The sequence below is a fragment of the Canis lupus genome, chromosome 6 (genome assembly GCF_048164855.1).
Source record: "Canis lupus baileyi chromosome 6, mCanLup2.hap1, whole genome shotgun sequence".
NCBI lineage: Eukaryota > Metazoa > Chordata > Mammalia > Carnivora > Canidae > Canis > Canis lupus.
The window spans coordinates 14,167,375-14,182,454 of record NC_132843.1 but is presented as its reverse complement, the minus strand read 5'-3'; the positions used below and the strand labels follow the sequence as shown (position 1 = coordinate 14,182,454).

General features: G+C 44.7%; 1 protein-coding gene and 1 long non-coding RNA gene across 2 annotated transcripts in view; one reads left to right on the top strand and one right to left on the bottom strand.

Annotated features, from left to right (window-relative positions):
• LOC140635036 (uncharacterized) overlaps window positions 1-1,766 on the top strand; it is a 77,979-nt gene extending 76,213 nt beyond the window's left edge. Inside the window, exon 3 of the long non-coding RNA XR_012032380.1 lies at window positions 768-1,766. This is a non-coding gene — a long non-coding RNA (uncharacterized lncRNA). The remainder of the gene's footprint in view (window positions 1-767) is intronic.
• Window positions 1-15,080, bottom strand: part of COLEC12 (collectin subfamily member 12) — a 180,707-nt gene that overhangs the window by 19,161 nt on the left and 146,466 nt on the right. Inside the window, exons 4-7 of the mRNA XM_072828975.1 lie at window positions 14,654-14,752; window positions 12,888-13,934; window positions 2,216-2,713; window positions 1,075-1,211 (exon numbers count right to left, since the gene is read on the bottom strand). Coding sequence (XP_072685076.1) covers window positions 1,075-1,211; window positions 2,216-2,713; window positions 12,888-13,934; window positions 14,654-14,752 — 1,781 coding nt within the window. The remainder of the gene's footprint in view (window positions 1-1,074; window positions 1,212-2,215; window positions 2,714-12,887; window positions 13,935-14,653; window positions 14,753-15,080) is intronic.

Below are 15,080 nucleotides of genomic sequence, written 5' to 3'. Positions count from 1 at the left end.
TTTTTTTTTTATTTTTTTACTGCACCTGTTTTGTTTTGCAGCATTTTGGGGCTTTGACACTTTTTCCTTCTATAAGTTTGTAGGGGAAATTTAAAGGATGTGTTTCCTCTTCTAAATCACCCAGACAACTCAATGAATTCCACCTTTCTATCACTCATTGCTCCAATGTTCTAATAATGCTAACAGCTGTGTCATTATCGAGCTCTTCTTCTGGCCAGGTCTCATGCCCGGCATGTCACAGCAACCAAGACAGTAAGTGGCTGAGCTAAGACTGGACCCAAGTCTCCATATTCTAAAGTCTGGACACCTGACTGGATGCTCATTCCCAGTCAGTTACTGCAGGAAACATCTGTTTTCAGGGCTGCTGCATCTGCTGAAGATACTTAGGGAAAAGGAAGAAAACTGCTGGAACAGTGTGGCACCAAAGAGCATTGTTGCTAGAGGGAGCTTAGTCTCAGTCTCAGCTTACTCATCACCCTATGATGTCACCCTATGAATAAAGCCATTAAACCTTGTGGGCGGCTCAGTCTTCTTATCTGTAAAAGGGGGATGGTAATATCCACATGTTCTAGGGTGGCTGTGAGGTGAAAGGAGATATGCCTTGTACAGTGCTGGCACATGGTAGGGACATAGGGAGTGGTCACTGGTGTTAGCACGTGTGAGCTCTGCACCATAGCCTTCTTTGCTCTTCCTGACTGCTGAGGCCACATATCTGGTCCCTTGCACTAACTCCTACAGTGCTCATGCCCCTTTGCTTTTCTTTCTAGGTGTTTGGTTCCAGCCAGCAGGCTTCTCTTCTGCATTCTGGCTCTTTCAACAGCCACAGGGAGGAGCCACATATCTCCGGCCTTAATAAAAGGGGTATCTTCCAGGTGGAAGCAAGAGGACATAATTCCCGTGCCATGAATGCTTGTCACTGGATAAAGCCCAAATCTCCATAATGTGTTTTGTGTTTGGCCTTCTGTGTTTTGTGACTATGGATTTTTGATATTTTTGAATCCCTTGTAAGCAGGCAATTTCCAGATGTAAACTATCCTTAAATTATAGTTTTCTCCAAGCATGCTGCAGACATACCTGTTCCTCTCTGGTGTTGATGAAAACGAGATGTGAAGACTTGTCTTCACAGAAAAGTTTTGCATCCTCAAAAATTTCCTTCTCCACCGAAAAATAGTAGCATTTGTCTGTGAAGTTCTTCCAGTGAGGCGGGCAGCCTAGGGATGCAAATGCTTCAAATATGAATTAAAAGACAAACGCACACATGAAGCCCTATGCTTTTCTTCAGTTATTCTGTTTAAGAGGCCATGGCTTTGGCCTTGCTCCCTCGAAGGCCAGGGGCACTTCCCGTGTCCGTGTGTGAGCCTGCAACTGCCCGTGACGGACGCACTGGGAGCCAGCGTGGTGAGTCTGGGGGGCAGGCTGCAGAGCCCACAGTAGTTAAAACTACACAGCCTGGAAAATTAGTGGCGCTGGGCCTCAGTTCCCCTGTGTCTGGATTAGTCTTTAACAATGACAGAAGTTAACAGAAACAACCACCAAAGGCAGAGCAGATACAGATGTTCCACATCAGCCTGGAGTCATCTGGAACCAATCAATGACTGGATGGGAGAACCCAGAACCCAAATTGAGCTTGTGGGATAATGGAGATGACCAGAGTCGTGCTTCAGGAAATCAAGTGGAATTGGGTGTGAGTCAAAGGAGAGAAAAATAGGCTTGGTTGCTAACCAAACACTGAGGGTTTTTCAAGTCATTAAAATTTAATAATCGAATTTAGTAATTATAAAAAAAAAATAGAGGCACTGTTAAGACTCTCAAAAACAATGAAATCTGGGCTTTAGTAACAGAAAGTTCCATCTACATGGTTACAGAGGGGCCTTTATCCCCCGGTGAAGGGCATAAAATGAGGACAAGACTGGTTGGGGGTAGCCGGTCTTAGACTTTCATGAAGGACATGTCTGGGGATGCATCTGTCCCCAAGGGCCTGACTTAGCTAAATAAACAAGTGCTGGGGAGCGTGATGGCGTTTAGAGAGAAACACGTGTGCCTGAGTGACACCGCCTGGCACAGCAGCCTGTGAGCGGCAGGGCCACGTGCCTGCCCACATGGTGCCTTCAACGCCAAGTAAAGTGGGGCGGGGGCTGTGGGGGGGCTGTGGGTGGCTGGCCACGGGCGCACACAATGCCCCTGACCCCAGGGGTGAGGGAAGTCTCTTGCTTACCGTTGGCCTCGGGTGCAGAGGTCGGCTCGTCCTGCAGGGCCAGGGGCATCGCTGCCCCTGAGGGGCCTGAGGGGCCTGGGGGCCCAGGGGGTCCCTTTGGGCCCGGCATGCCCGGCACCCCAGGCAGGCCTGGCAGCCCCCGTGGTCCAGGCACTCCTGGCTCTCCCACGGTGCCCTGCAGTCCCTGGAAGCCAGGAGGGCCCTGAGGGCCGGGGAGGCCGTCCTTGCCGGGGGGCCCGGGGGGCCCTGGGTCTCCACTGGGGCCCTGGGGCCCGGGCTTCCCAGGGGATCCACGGGAGCCTTTGGGGCCCTGCAAGCCTTTGGAGCCTTTGCCGCCACGTTCTCCGGGGGGGCCGACTGGCCCAATTGGGCCCCTCTCTCCAGCCGGGCCAGGAGGACCAGGCTCCCCCTTCTCTCCTTTCTGTCCTTTGTTGCCAGTGGGACCAGGTGGTCCCTGCTGTCCTCTGTCACCTTTTGGACCCCTGGGGCCAGGAGGACCTAAAATATAAGAAAATGTAAATGGCATGAATGTGAAATCCATTGTGAATGGCAGTAAAGAATTTATCTTCTTATAGAATCTCCAATAAAAAAAAAATTCTAGACATACAAAATATATACATTAAGGAATGCTGCTTCTTTCACCATACTATTGTTGACAGTATTTTTTTTTTTTTAGACAAAAAGGTTTCTTTACTGAGCTTACCCTTTCTGCTCCAAGCATTTAGAATATATCTGAATGGCACACAACCCTCTGGTAGCCACTGATGTTTCAGGGGGAGACACCTCCTCACGCCGGCACCGTAGCAGTGTCTTACACCATTAACTTGGGCTCCCTAGTCCTCTGGAACCATCCCAGCAGAAAAACCGTGCAGGCTGGGTTGGGGGATTCCCTCCTACTTGCTTCCTCTTTTCATTAATTTGACAAATACTTATTAACAACCTGTTATGTGGCAAGCACTGGACAAGAAGCTGTGGGATAAAAATTTGAATGAAAATGCCATCAACTGTTGAGAGGCACCATCCTGCTGATTCCTAGATTCCTTTGCCCCACCAAGTGTGGCCTCTTCTCTGTCACATCACTCTGGCCCTCCTGTCTCCCCCATGGTGCTGTGGGGATGCTGCCATCCTTGGGGCTGAGCCTCCCTCACCTGTGGACCAGCTCAGAGGGTCTTTGAGGGAAAGAGCTCTACAGGCTGGGCTGAGAAGAGGGTCATTTCCCCCAGTTTGTAGTCTAATAATGCAAACAGGAAGGTGGGCGAGAGAAAAAAATTGGTGATCATCAATTGTGCAGGTAAGAAAAAAAATGACACTGTTTTATTCCCAAAGGAAGAAGGCAGATATCTGCTCACCCCTTATCATCCTAGAGAAGCCCACATAACCTGGGATGTAAGTTCTCAGGGGCAACAGGGAACTGCACACAAATACACCATCAACTCATTTATAGAATGAACAAGTTCTCGAGGTACTTTCACTTACATTATGTCACCTGACCCTCATCTGTAACATTTTATTCCCAGAGTACATTTGGGGACATGTAGAGCCAGAGATGCCAAGCTGCTTCAACACCAGCTCCTCAAGACAGATCTACCCAGGAGAATGAGACATTGACAGTCATAGTCTAGTTGGTGGAGCTGGGACAGGAACTCTGGTGTTCTTATGCTGAAATGACTATACCTAGGACACTGTTCTCAAATATTCTATTCTCCAGAATTTTTAAGTCTCTGAAATCCCACTGTCCTACATGAGTAAGTGAAAGAGATCCATATTCGTTCTTTCCAAAGAATGGAAAGCCTTTCAGGCTGGGGTGGGCAGAAGTGCTGGGGAGATAAGTGTAGGTGGGCCTCTCATCCTGTGTTTTTCTTCTTCCCCTTGCCCCACTCCTCCCCCACCAGCTAGTCAGGACAGAACAGTGAAGCAGGCCTTCCTGCCTCAATCGGGAGATCTCTCTGCTGCAATCCCCCATTCTAGGCCTTGCTAGATGTCCACTGTACCTTCACACTATCCATGGACCCCACTAGCCCACTCATCTCTGTTCTCCCTTAGCAAGACCCTTGGCTCTAGACTCGGCTTTCCTTATTTAAGACTACCCATGGTGTCACCCTTGGATTTATTGGCAGACCTTCTACTCAGCTATTCAAGAGTTGATGCTAATAGTTAGGACTAGTCTCAACATGTCCTTTCTAGGGTTATCTGTTCCATAAGTGAGAGACTTGAGAAGACTTTGTGATGAAGAATTTTCTCTTTGAACCCAACTCACTGACTTCGGCCCCCCAACTCCTGGCTCTTCCCTATCATCAGATCTCCTGGTCCTTCTCTCCATCTCATAGTTGGATGGTCCATTTTCTCTGGAATGTCCTGCCAGCACTTGCACCCTGGCATGTCTAAAACTGATCTTACCCTCTTTATTGTTATGCCCTTCACCACATCATCACAATCATCTCTTCCTTCTATCACTCATCATGACCCAGTGTGGGTGTTGTCTTGATAGATTTTTACAATAACCTCTTAACTGCTCTTCCTACCTTTGATTCCTCTCCATTCATTCCATTCTGCAACCTTCCCACATATGTCTTCCTTACCCATCACTCTGATCTCCACTGGCTCTAGAATATCCAGCCCCCACTACTTGGTTATCAGTATTAAATCAAGGCTTTCATGACCTGGTCTAGCATGTATTTAATCCAACCTCCTCTCTGCTTCTGCAGATCTCTTCTCTTAGAATTTCCTCCCCATATCCATCTGGAAAACTCTGGTCCACCTACCAGGCAAACCTCCCAGGTGGAAGTTTTTCCTTTCTCTAATCTTTTAGTAACTGTTTATTCTTTGAGGGCACTTCCCCAATGAGCAGCTAGCAGTATCTGGTGCAATTGTCTTTATTCAGTGTTTATCAAATCAATGTGTGTTGCAGATCCAAAGACTTAGTGCATTAATGCCAACATTTTGGGCTCCAGGAGAGACCAGAAGGGAGACATTTCCGAGGAACAGTGGCCTGGTTGGTGTCCCTCACTTTATTCTAAGAAGTACAGCTCCACTCAATCTATGTATCAAGATGACCCTAGTTGCAGCTATGGAATGATCCTGGGGAGATCTTTCTTTCTTGACTACTCACATTTAAGAATTGATCCAGTGGTCTCTTCATTTGCAATCAGAGGTTTTTGGTTTTGTTTTTCTTTTTAAACTGGGGAAGCTCATTAAATGTGTTAGTAAAGATAGGGAAGGCGGATTTTCACTGCTAAATCTATCTCCTGTAAAAAAGTATCTTAGTTTTTTTGTGTCATTGAGGAGCAGTGTCCTAGAGATAAAAAGGGAGGAAGGTGGCGTATGCATTCCTCCATAATGGATGTAGCATTAGTGGAACAATACTGACAACAGAGGCCAAAACTGCCACCACTAAATTCTAATTTAGTTAGAATAGCAGCAAAAATAAAAGTAGCTTTTCTTCTCACCTATTTCTGTTTTATGTTCTATGGTTAGCCTTAAGAAATCCAAATAATGAAGAAGGTCTGTCGGGAAATTCAAGTGCTTTAGAGATTCTTTATCCTTATTCTCTTTAAGGGGTTTTGCCAATAATCAATATTTCTCAATTGCTCCCAACTGGATTTGGTATGTAATTGCAGGTCATGGGAAAGGAGTTTACCTGTGCCCATGGAATACTGACTGTTTAGGTGCTTGTCTTCCTGATGTGACAGACCAATGTGACAGAGAGTTCTATTTCTTCCAGAACACCTTCTTATGGTTTCTTTTCTTTTCTTTTCTTTCTTTCTTTCTTTCTTTCTTTCTTTCTTTCTTTCTTTCTTTCTTTCTTTCTTTCTTTCTTTCTTCTTTCTTTCTTTTCTTTCTTTCGATTTAATTTATTTATTAATGAGAGAGAGAGAGAGAAAGAGAGGCAGAGACACAGGCAGAGGGAGGAGCAGGCTCCATGCAGGGAGACCTATACGGACTCGATCCCAGGACTCTGGGATTACGCCCTGAGCCGAAGGCAGATGCTCAACCACTGAGCCATTTGGGCGTCCCACCTTCCTCTGGTTTCCTACAGAACTCCAGAGACACACAAATCTCTCTTCCTCTCCTGATATGAATCCAAGACTTCCCTTACCTAGGATGATAGCTTTTCATTAATCTTCTATCTTTCTGGGGCTGGTGGTTTATGGTATTCAGCTATCTCCCTCTGAACTGAAGTGCTTCTCAAATGTCTCCATTCACTCCACATAGAAATTGTGACTTATTTTAAGAACAGCACCAAACATGGATCCCACAGTCACTGCAAAATATCAGGAGGTGCTAACTTCCAGATCTTGGGAAGGAAAGGGAAAGGTATCAAGAGAAGATGCAAGTTTTTGCCTTGATAAAGGTCAAAAATCTTACTTGTGATGTATTTTCCAGCAGGATGAGCATAAAAACTGATTTTTTTACATGAAGCACAACATCCATTACAAGTTATTTCTCTCTTAAATAAGATAAAGTTTAATACTCCATGACTGTGGATAAACTCCTGGCAAGCACAGTGTTCTTGATTTCTTCATCCATTGCTGCCTCGGCCTTGGGAAAACCATCACAGTGCTAGAGCAGGAAGCTGGCCTGCCAATGCTGGGCTAAATAAAAATGTACTCTATGTGTCCCATGTGTAAGAGGAGTCATTCGGATACGTAAGTACTTAGTAAGACCATACTTTGCTCATTAAGACTTAGAAATTTCCTACTTACTTCTTTTTAAAAATTACTGAGGAAAAAAAGCTAAAACCACTTTAAAAGCCAGTACTGGACACCCATAAAAAATAGATTATTAATGCCAGGGGTATATCTTCCTCTAGGACTTGGGACTCAAGCATTGCTTATTAGCATCTGGATGATCACAGACTTTTAGGTCTTTTTTTTAATTTTTTTTTTTAAATTTATGATAGTCACACAGAGAGAGAGAAAGAGAGAGGCAGAGACACAGGCAGAGGGAGAAGCAGGCTCCATGCACGGGGAGCCCGACGTGGGATTCAATCCCGGGTCTCCAGGATCGCTCCCTGGGCCAAAGGCAGGCACCAAACCGCTGCGCCACCCAGGGATCCCACAGACTTTTAGGTCTTACTTGACTCTTTCATTGGGCAGCTGCTGAAGTGAAAATAAAATGAAGACATGCCACCCCTAGTATCTTAAAACCAAACAGATAAATGACACGAGAGTAGTTACAAGCTTGTGCAGTAGCAACTTGTCTTCAGAGTTGAGAATGTGGTCATGCTACATGTGGAGGCACATGTGATGGCCCATTCAGAAGCAAATCTGAGAGCTGCTTTCACGGCCAAGCTAGTGGCTCCCTGGCTCTAGGTTCTGAAAATGCCAGGATACCCACAGTGCTGGTCAAGCCATCACAACCTCCAGAAATGTCTAAATATGACTTAAACCAGGACTGTAAGCAGCCTGTGTTTCACTGCCAGCAAAACCACCTCCCTGTGTCCCCCACCTTCCAGAACAGGGAGCCTAAAACACCTGAATCCTCTAACAAGCAGTGTAAAGAGCACAGCTGACTTTAAAGTCACTGTGCTGTTTCTGCTTTGGAAACCAAACTGCAGGCCTTGGGGAGGGCCCAGCCTTGTGTCCTCCCCTTAATTTTCCAATTTGTTTGCCAACAAAACAGAAAGTAGAGAAAACTTTAATTCTTACTGCCATCCAAAATTTTGGAGACTTGATTTTAGAACCTCAAGTGGTAAGGTTGGAAGATAGAGAAAACTAGAAATATAATCGGAGACATTTTTGCTTCTCATTTAAAAAATCTCCCAAACTAACCAAACATTTCTTAAACACCTACATTATGAAAAAGTCATTCTGTTTCACTGAGGTACTTTAAAAGCACTTGTTTCACCAAGGAAATTTAAAGATATTATTCAATCATTTTGAAAAATAATTTGATTATTGACCTCATGTTTAAGACTACCTTCTGGAAGCTTCTGCCACAGAAGCTCCTCCTCCACAAATATACCCTTGTCCACAGGGTATATTTAAACCACCACTTCTTACCAACTAGCCACACTTTGCTTCTATGCCTTCAAATGCCTGCTCTCAAGGGTCCTCAGATGAGCAGACTTATTTGAGGAAGCATGGCAAGAGTGGGTAGGGTTGGCAATGAGAGAAACTGAGGCCTCGGCCCTGATCCTTTCAGCCTTCCTAGGTGTCTGTCAAGATCCAGCTCAAATGTCGATCTCTTACTGAAACCTCTATGGGTTGTTCTCCTGAAAATAAACTCTCCCACATTTCAACCTCCCAAACAGGCCATCTGTTCTCTTTTATCATCACACAGCAGCAGGGTGTCATGTGGAAGCATGGTTTTGGGAACTAGAAAGATCCCAGTTTAGCACTGTCTGACATTTACTAGCCCCTTGACCTTGGGTAAGTTACTCAGGCTCTCTGTGCCACGGTTCCCATCCCTGCAAATGGGGAATGCTGGTAATTCCGACCTTGAAGAGATGTAACAGTGAAAGCAGACAATTCAGCCACATGCTCAGCAGCAGGACTGGCATATTGCAGACAATGGACTGAAAAAGGAGTTGAAGCTAGCTGTCAGCAGCATCCGAGTCTCATTCCCCTCCAGGGCTCACAGCAGGCTGCCAGCAGGAAGTACTTGTAGACCCAAATCCACGCTGACCCCCTTCTGTACAATTTTATTCCTTGGGCATATGAAGCTGCTGTTTTTCACTGTGGTGTAGTGGCTGGGGCTGCAGCAGAGGGGAAATCTTGGGTAGGCACTGAACTTACACTTGGGTATGAATATTATTAGCCAACCGCCTGCTGGCACCACTCGAAGAGCTGTATTTACATTATCTCATTAAGTTCACCTAACTCTAAATGGTAGACACGGATGAGGAACGTGGTGTTTGTGTCCAGGTCTGTCCCATTCCAGAGCTCTTGTTCTTACCCACTAAATCTGATGCCTCTCTGAGAAGAGCAGAGGAGGGGAACCCTCTGATTGTGCTAGGAGGGTGTAACTTACATTCTCTGCAGCTTACGGAGGAACACCTCAGGGTGAACTTCCCACCCAAGAGCGTCTTATGAGGCATGAAGTCCTCCATGTACATAATGAGCATAAAAATATTTACATTATTTGTAACAAAAAAGTAAGGTTTTCTTAAGGTTATTTTGGTTTATGGATATAGAGCTAACTGTTGCTGGGAATCACCATGGGGTTCAACGTCTGTTTCCACGTTATTATGTAGCTTCGTGCAAGCAGTCACTTCAGCTTCTACTTGGAGAAAGGCCACGTATCCTGGGCCTGAGCTGCCCTGTAAACCCAAAGGCCCACGACGAGCGAGGCCAAAGGATTTCCCAGGAAGCATCAGAGCATTTTGATCCTTGCAGAGGCAAGGCCAGCATAATGCAAAGTGCATCCAATCCTGCTCCATCCTGCTTTGTCCCATGGTTCCCTCATCCTCAGGGAGGAGAGCTGCTTGGAGGGAAAGAGGAAAGGCAGGGGAGAAGGGCACCGGGGAAATGGAGCTCTGCCCCCAGGCTCTGACTGTTCTGGAGGAGGCCGAACACGCGGAACAGAAAGGGGGCTGCCTGGTTGACTTGAGAAGTTTCCAAGGTCAACTCACAAAAAGTGCCGGTAATGAAAAGACCAAGGATAAAAGTAATATGGAAAGGCGAATGAGAAAAGGAAAATACCATTCAGAAGCCAGGATCTCTGGGGTTTTAGAAACAGCGAGTCAGAAACCTCCTTCTAAGAGACATGTTCCAATTAATACGTCTGAACGGGCCTCTCTTCCTGCACGTCCTCTGTCCATCCCTCCACCTACCTGCTCAAGCTAAAAACCGAGGACATGGCCTGCTCCTGTCTCGCTCCCCCTCCGCTGCCAATCCACCTGTCAGCCTCGTCCAGCCGCATACACCGGCCCCGGCCTTGCATCCACACCCCTGTACCCAGCACCCTTACCACATAGTCCCTTGTGGCTGCTCCTCTGGGTTTAGGACACTTTGGGTCGGAAACTCCTGAGCACCGAACAGGGTCAAGAACACGTTGGTGTGAACTCTGAGTAAGCACAGCCCGCTGCACCTGCAGATTCCTCCCGTCGGCCGAGCAGGGCTACAGGAAGCCGGACAGGGCTGCCCTGCAGTCTGCCTGCAATGCTCCTCCTGAATGAGGACACCCTTTCTCTCATCTCCAAGTCACCCACAAGTGGCCCATAGCCCCTCATTGGACCCCTGTCCCCATACCCAGAATGACCTTTCAAAAATATAAATCAGGTCACGTTACCACCGTGCTTAAAACCTCTCTTATCGCCCTTCGAATGAAACCCAGCTCCCCACCCTCACAGACTCCTTCAGGGGCACTGAGGACCGGAAAGGGGGTAGGCACTTTAAGCGATTATAGACAGGGTTAACAGCATGGGCTTGGTATGTCCTTCATTTTGGACATTAAATTTTTATTGATATAATCAAAGATCACATTAGATTCACTGACAGACATAATAACTTGCTTACAGTCAACTGAAACCGCCATGCATTCATGCATACACTCTCCCATCAACATTTGTCTCGTTTTTTCCAACTATAAGCAGGATTTTACGTGTACTTCCTATTACCTTCATTTTTCTGGCATCTCTTTATTATTCTAGTTTCTCTGGGTCATACTGGGTTGTGATTTATCATCCACGGGCTAGTATATATATAGTTTCATGTCACACAAGTAAAGTATTGGATTATCAGGTCATCCATATCCTCATGCTAATCACTGACAAAGCTGTTGAACAGGCCCCTGTCGCCTGCCATCCAGACCTGCTGCCAGCCTCACAGGGGCTCCTCAACTACCATCCTTTATACTCATTCTGTGGTAAACACAACCTAGGGTTGCTCCCAATGACTCACGCCTTGTGTCATCCCTTCCCCTTCAGTGTGGAACCTGTGAGTTGCTTCTAGCCAACAGAACATGGCAAAGGTGATGGCATGTCACCCCCCTGACTTACATTAGATAAGATTACATTACATAACGCTTTCTCAGCAGACTAGAGTGAGTGACTCCCTTGCCGGCTTTGAAGAAGCTGCAGTGCTATCAGATGGGCACATGGCAAGGCTCTCTAGGCCAATAGCTCCCTTCACCCCAAAAAACACCAGCAACCTCAATCTCACATTTGCAAGGACATGAATTCTGTCAAGCACCTGAGAGAGGGTAGAAATGGATCTTTCCCCAGTCAATCCTCTGATGAAACCTCAGCCCCTTGATGACACTGTACCCTGGTGTAAAGACTTTGAGCAGAGGACCCAAGCCTTGCCCAGACACCTGATCTACAGATACTATGAGACAAGAAATGGGTGTTGTCCTAAGCTGCAGAGTTTGTAATTTGTTACACAGCATAGAAAACCAATATAACCAATAAATCCACCTAACTGTGCTGTAATCCAGGACCTATTTTCTCCATCTTGTTCTTAACAGCATCAGTGACAAATGCCTTGGTAAAATCCAGATATGCTATTTTTCATTCTCCTAATTTAAAAATCTAGTAGCTCTGTTAATGTGCAGAAATAAGATTAGGTTCACCTGCCTTCTTCATTCTGATGATTTCTGCTTTCCTGAAAGCTCACAAATTATCCTCTTAACAACTTCTCAGGCTAGAAGACAAATTCCCCACTGTACACAGTGTGTCTATACATCTATACCCTCTTTCTGAAAATCAGGATTAGTTTGCTTATAGGAAGTCTCCTGATACTCTAAAATTCTCTCAATTTAAGCTACCTGAGGGCAAAGACCATCTGGGCTTCTCTGCATACCCCAGAGTGCTTAGCACAGCATCTTTCACATAGTACTTTCAACTTAAAACCTGTGAAAATAGTTTATGACTGAAAAATACTATTCATATATGGGTGCCACAAATCTTCAGGAGGAGACTTAATTTGAGTCAAGAATTCTCAATTTACATGGATGACTTGGATTAGAGTAAAACTCAGATTTTATATGCAAATCACATTTTTTCCCTCCTCTCTGGCCTTATGGTTACTGTGATGGCCAACCATCCAACTGCTCATGACACTTAGAAATAGGAATTTCTGTGACCTACACAAATTAATCTTGCTTTCAAAGGAGCCCGATTTATAAGGACATTGAAAGAGCAAGGCATTGAGAAAGTCCAAATTCAATAAATATTTAACAAACTGTCTTTGAACACTGTCCACAAATTCATAGTTAAAACTCTTTCAAGATGTGGAGCTTAATCTCTTTGACCCTTGAGTGTGGGTTCGACTTAATGACTTCTTTTTAAAGAACAGAATATGGGAATATGGTGGAAGTGATGGTATGTGACTTCTGAGGCTAGGTCATAAAAGGCACATGGCTTTTTCTTGTGCTTTCTTTTGGCTCACCTGGTCTGGAGTAAGCCAGCTGCCATATTGTGAGAGCACTCAAGCAATTTCACATTTCAAGGAACTTCAGCCTCTTGCCAACAGCCATGTGAATGAGTCATCTTGGAAGCAGGTCCACAGCCCCAGTTAAGGCTTCAAGATGACTGCAGCCCTGGCCAATATCTTACACAACCTTACAAGAGATACTGGGCCAGAATCACCCAGCAAAGCCACTCCTGAATTCTTGATCCACAGAAACCATGAGATAGCAAGTGTTTATGGTTTTCAGTTGCCAATTTCTAGGGTAATTTGTTATATAGCAATCAAGAACTAACAGGAATAAATTCAGAATTTTCACTTACCTTGTAGTATTGTAAAGTTCTTGATAAGCTGACCATGCTTGGAGTCAACCAGCTTCATTTCTTCCATAATCACTGATAAGTTGGCTACTTCAGTGTCTAACCTTGACCTCATCATATCTTGTTGCATCCTGAGAGAAACAGAATCCAAACGGATGTTGGCCAATGTGTTATTCAAGGAGGTCAGATCATCTGTGTGTTTGGTCAGTGTATCTGTGCAAGTGGTCCTGACTTCATTCAGGTTGCTGGTCAGCGTCCGCAGGTAGTGGGCTGTGTAACTGATATTGCTAATGATGTTCACAATATCTGTCTCAAAGAGCTGGAAGCGTTCCTCCAACTGGCTGAACTTGATGGCTGTTCTATTCTCCGCATCCTTGTGTACGTCCTGCAGGTCTTTCAGGTTCTGCTCGTTGGCTTGTGAGGCTGTGGTGATATTGTCCATCTGACCTGTGAATGAATTGAGCTGGCTGTTCATATCCTCCAGGGTGTCATTGTTAGCTTTGGCCAAAGCAGAGTTATTGGCAGCCAGCGTCTGTAAGCTTTGCACTTTCTCCTTCAGCCAATCAGTGTCCTTCTTGGCTTGAAGGAAAACCTGTTGCAGATTTTGGAAATCATTCTTGATTCGCTGGATAGCCTGGCTCGTGTCATCCACAGATCGCTGCAGATTAGTGATGAGGTTCCTCTGCTGCACCTGGGTCAGGTTCAGGTTGTTGAGGTTCATAATGACCACGTTATGAGAGTACATTTGGCTCTGCAGGTTGCCCTGCAGCACGCTGGTGTCTTGTTGCAGGTTTGTGACATAGCCGTTATACGCCTGGAGGGTCTTGTTTACAGTGGTGATGAGGAAAGAGTTATTCTCCAAAGTTTCTTTCAGTTGACTTTGCCTGTCCACCAGTGCATCTCCACTTGCCTGTAGCTTCTCCAGAGTATCTTTGTTCTTGCTGGTTTTCTCTGTAATCTCACGAAGCTGCTGGCGAAGATCCAGTATGTCTGATCTGAAGGTAGAGAGTTCTGAGTTGGTGCTCATAGCCTTCTTCCCAGTTTGGTCCCCTGGAATAAGACATATTTGTTACTTAGACTGGTGGTATAGAGAAATGTTCAGGTGAGGCCAAAGAATCCCAAAGAGACTTAACTAGTATGCAGTATATTTCAGACATAAAACTTGAGGTATCTGCAGAGTGCTCTGCATTAGTAAAACCTACGTATCTATTAAAACCGGGTCCTGGGAAATTGGGAAAGGTAACTTTGTAAGCACTTTTCTCAAAGAAGGAGGGGGATTTTTACCAGTTCTAGAGCACTAGGCAGGGTGTCAAGAGGAAATAACGTACTATTTATTAAATTCACTATGAATTCCTTCCTTAAAAAGTGAAAACAAAATCAAAGGATAGAAATAAGCTGGAATCTTTTAATTTTTTAAAATTAATTTCTATAACTCTTCTATGCAGTTTAGAATATTTCCAATAGGAACTTACTGACCATTTTATAAAAGAGCTTTTATGCATCAGTGGTCCTGTTTGATCAGGACTGGTCTTCAGATTTTAATTGGCACATAGAGTGGTTTTGGGGGGAAGAATTCAACTCCAAAATTGCTCCTTGACTTTAAAATGTAGAAGTCTTTAAATCATGAGGAAAGACTCAACACACAACACAAAAATTTAACATCCTTCTGGGTGAATGTGAATTCATAGCGATATCCTTCTAAATAGCTGTGGTCATTTAACATGCAATTAGAGGATTCGGTTTAATGGTTCATTTTTGTTGCAGATTACCTAATTTTTTCAGGTCACTTTCCACTGCTGTAAGCTTGTCATCGTAGGTTTGGCGAGATGTCTCCATGCCACCTGTAACATTGTCCATTTTTTCTACAACTAAGATTTGGAAATTAAGGATTAGTACACACACCTGCTCATATTTTACTTTTGTTTCAACAAAAGACCAATTCATTACAGAACAAAGGAAATGGATTGAAACAAAGAATATAAATGAACTCAAACATGTGGAGAAAGCCATTCTTTTAGAAAAATAACTTACTTGTCACAAAACTCAATTGTAGGTTACTTGGTTGAGAATTGTATGCTTTTAACTGTTCCTATGATTCTGTATTGCCTTGGATGTTTTAGACATTGTCTGGAGTTAAGTTTTATTTTTATGTATTGTATAAGCCCTCAATCTGTTATTTTCTTTTTTTTTTTTTTA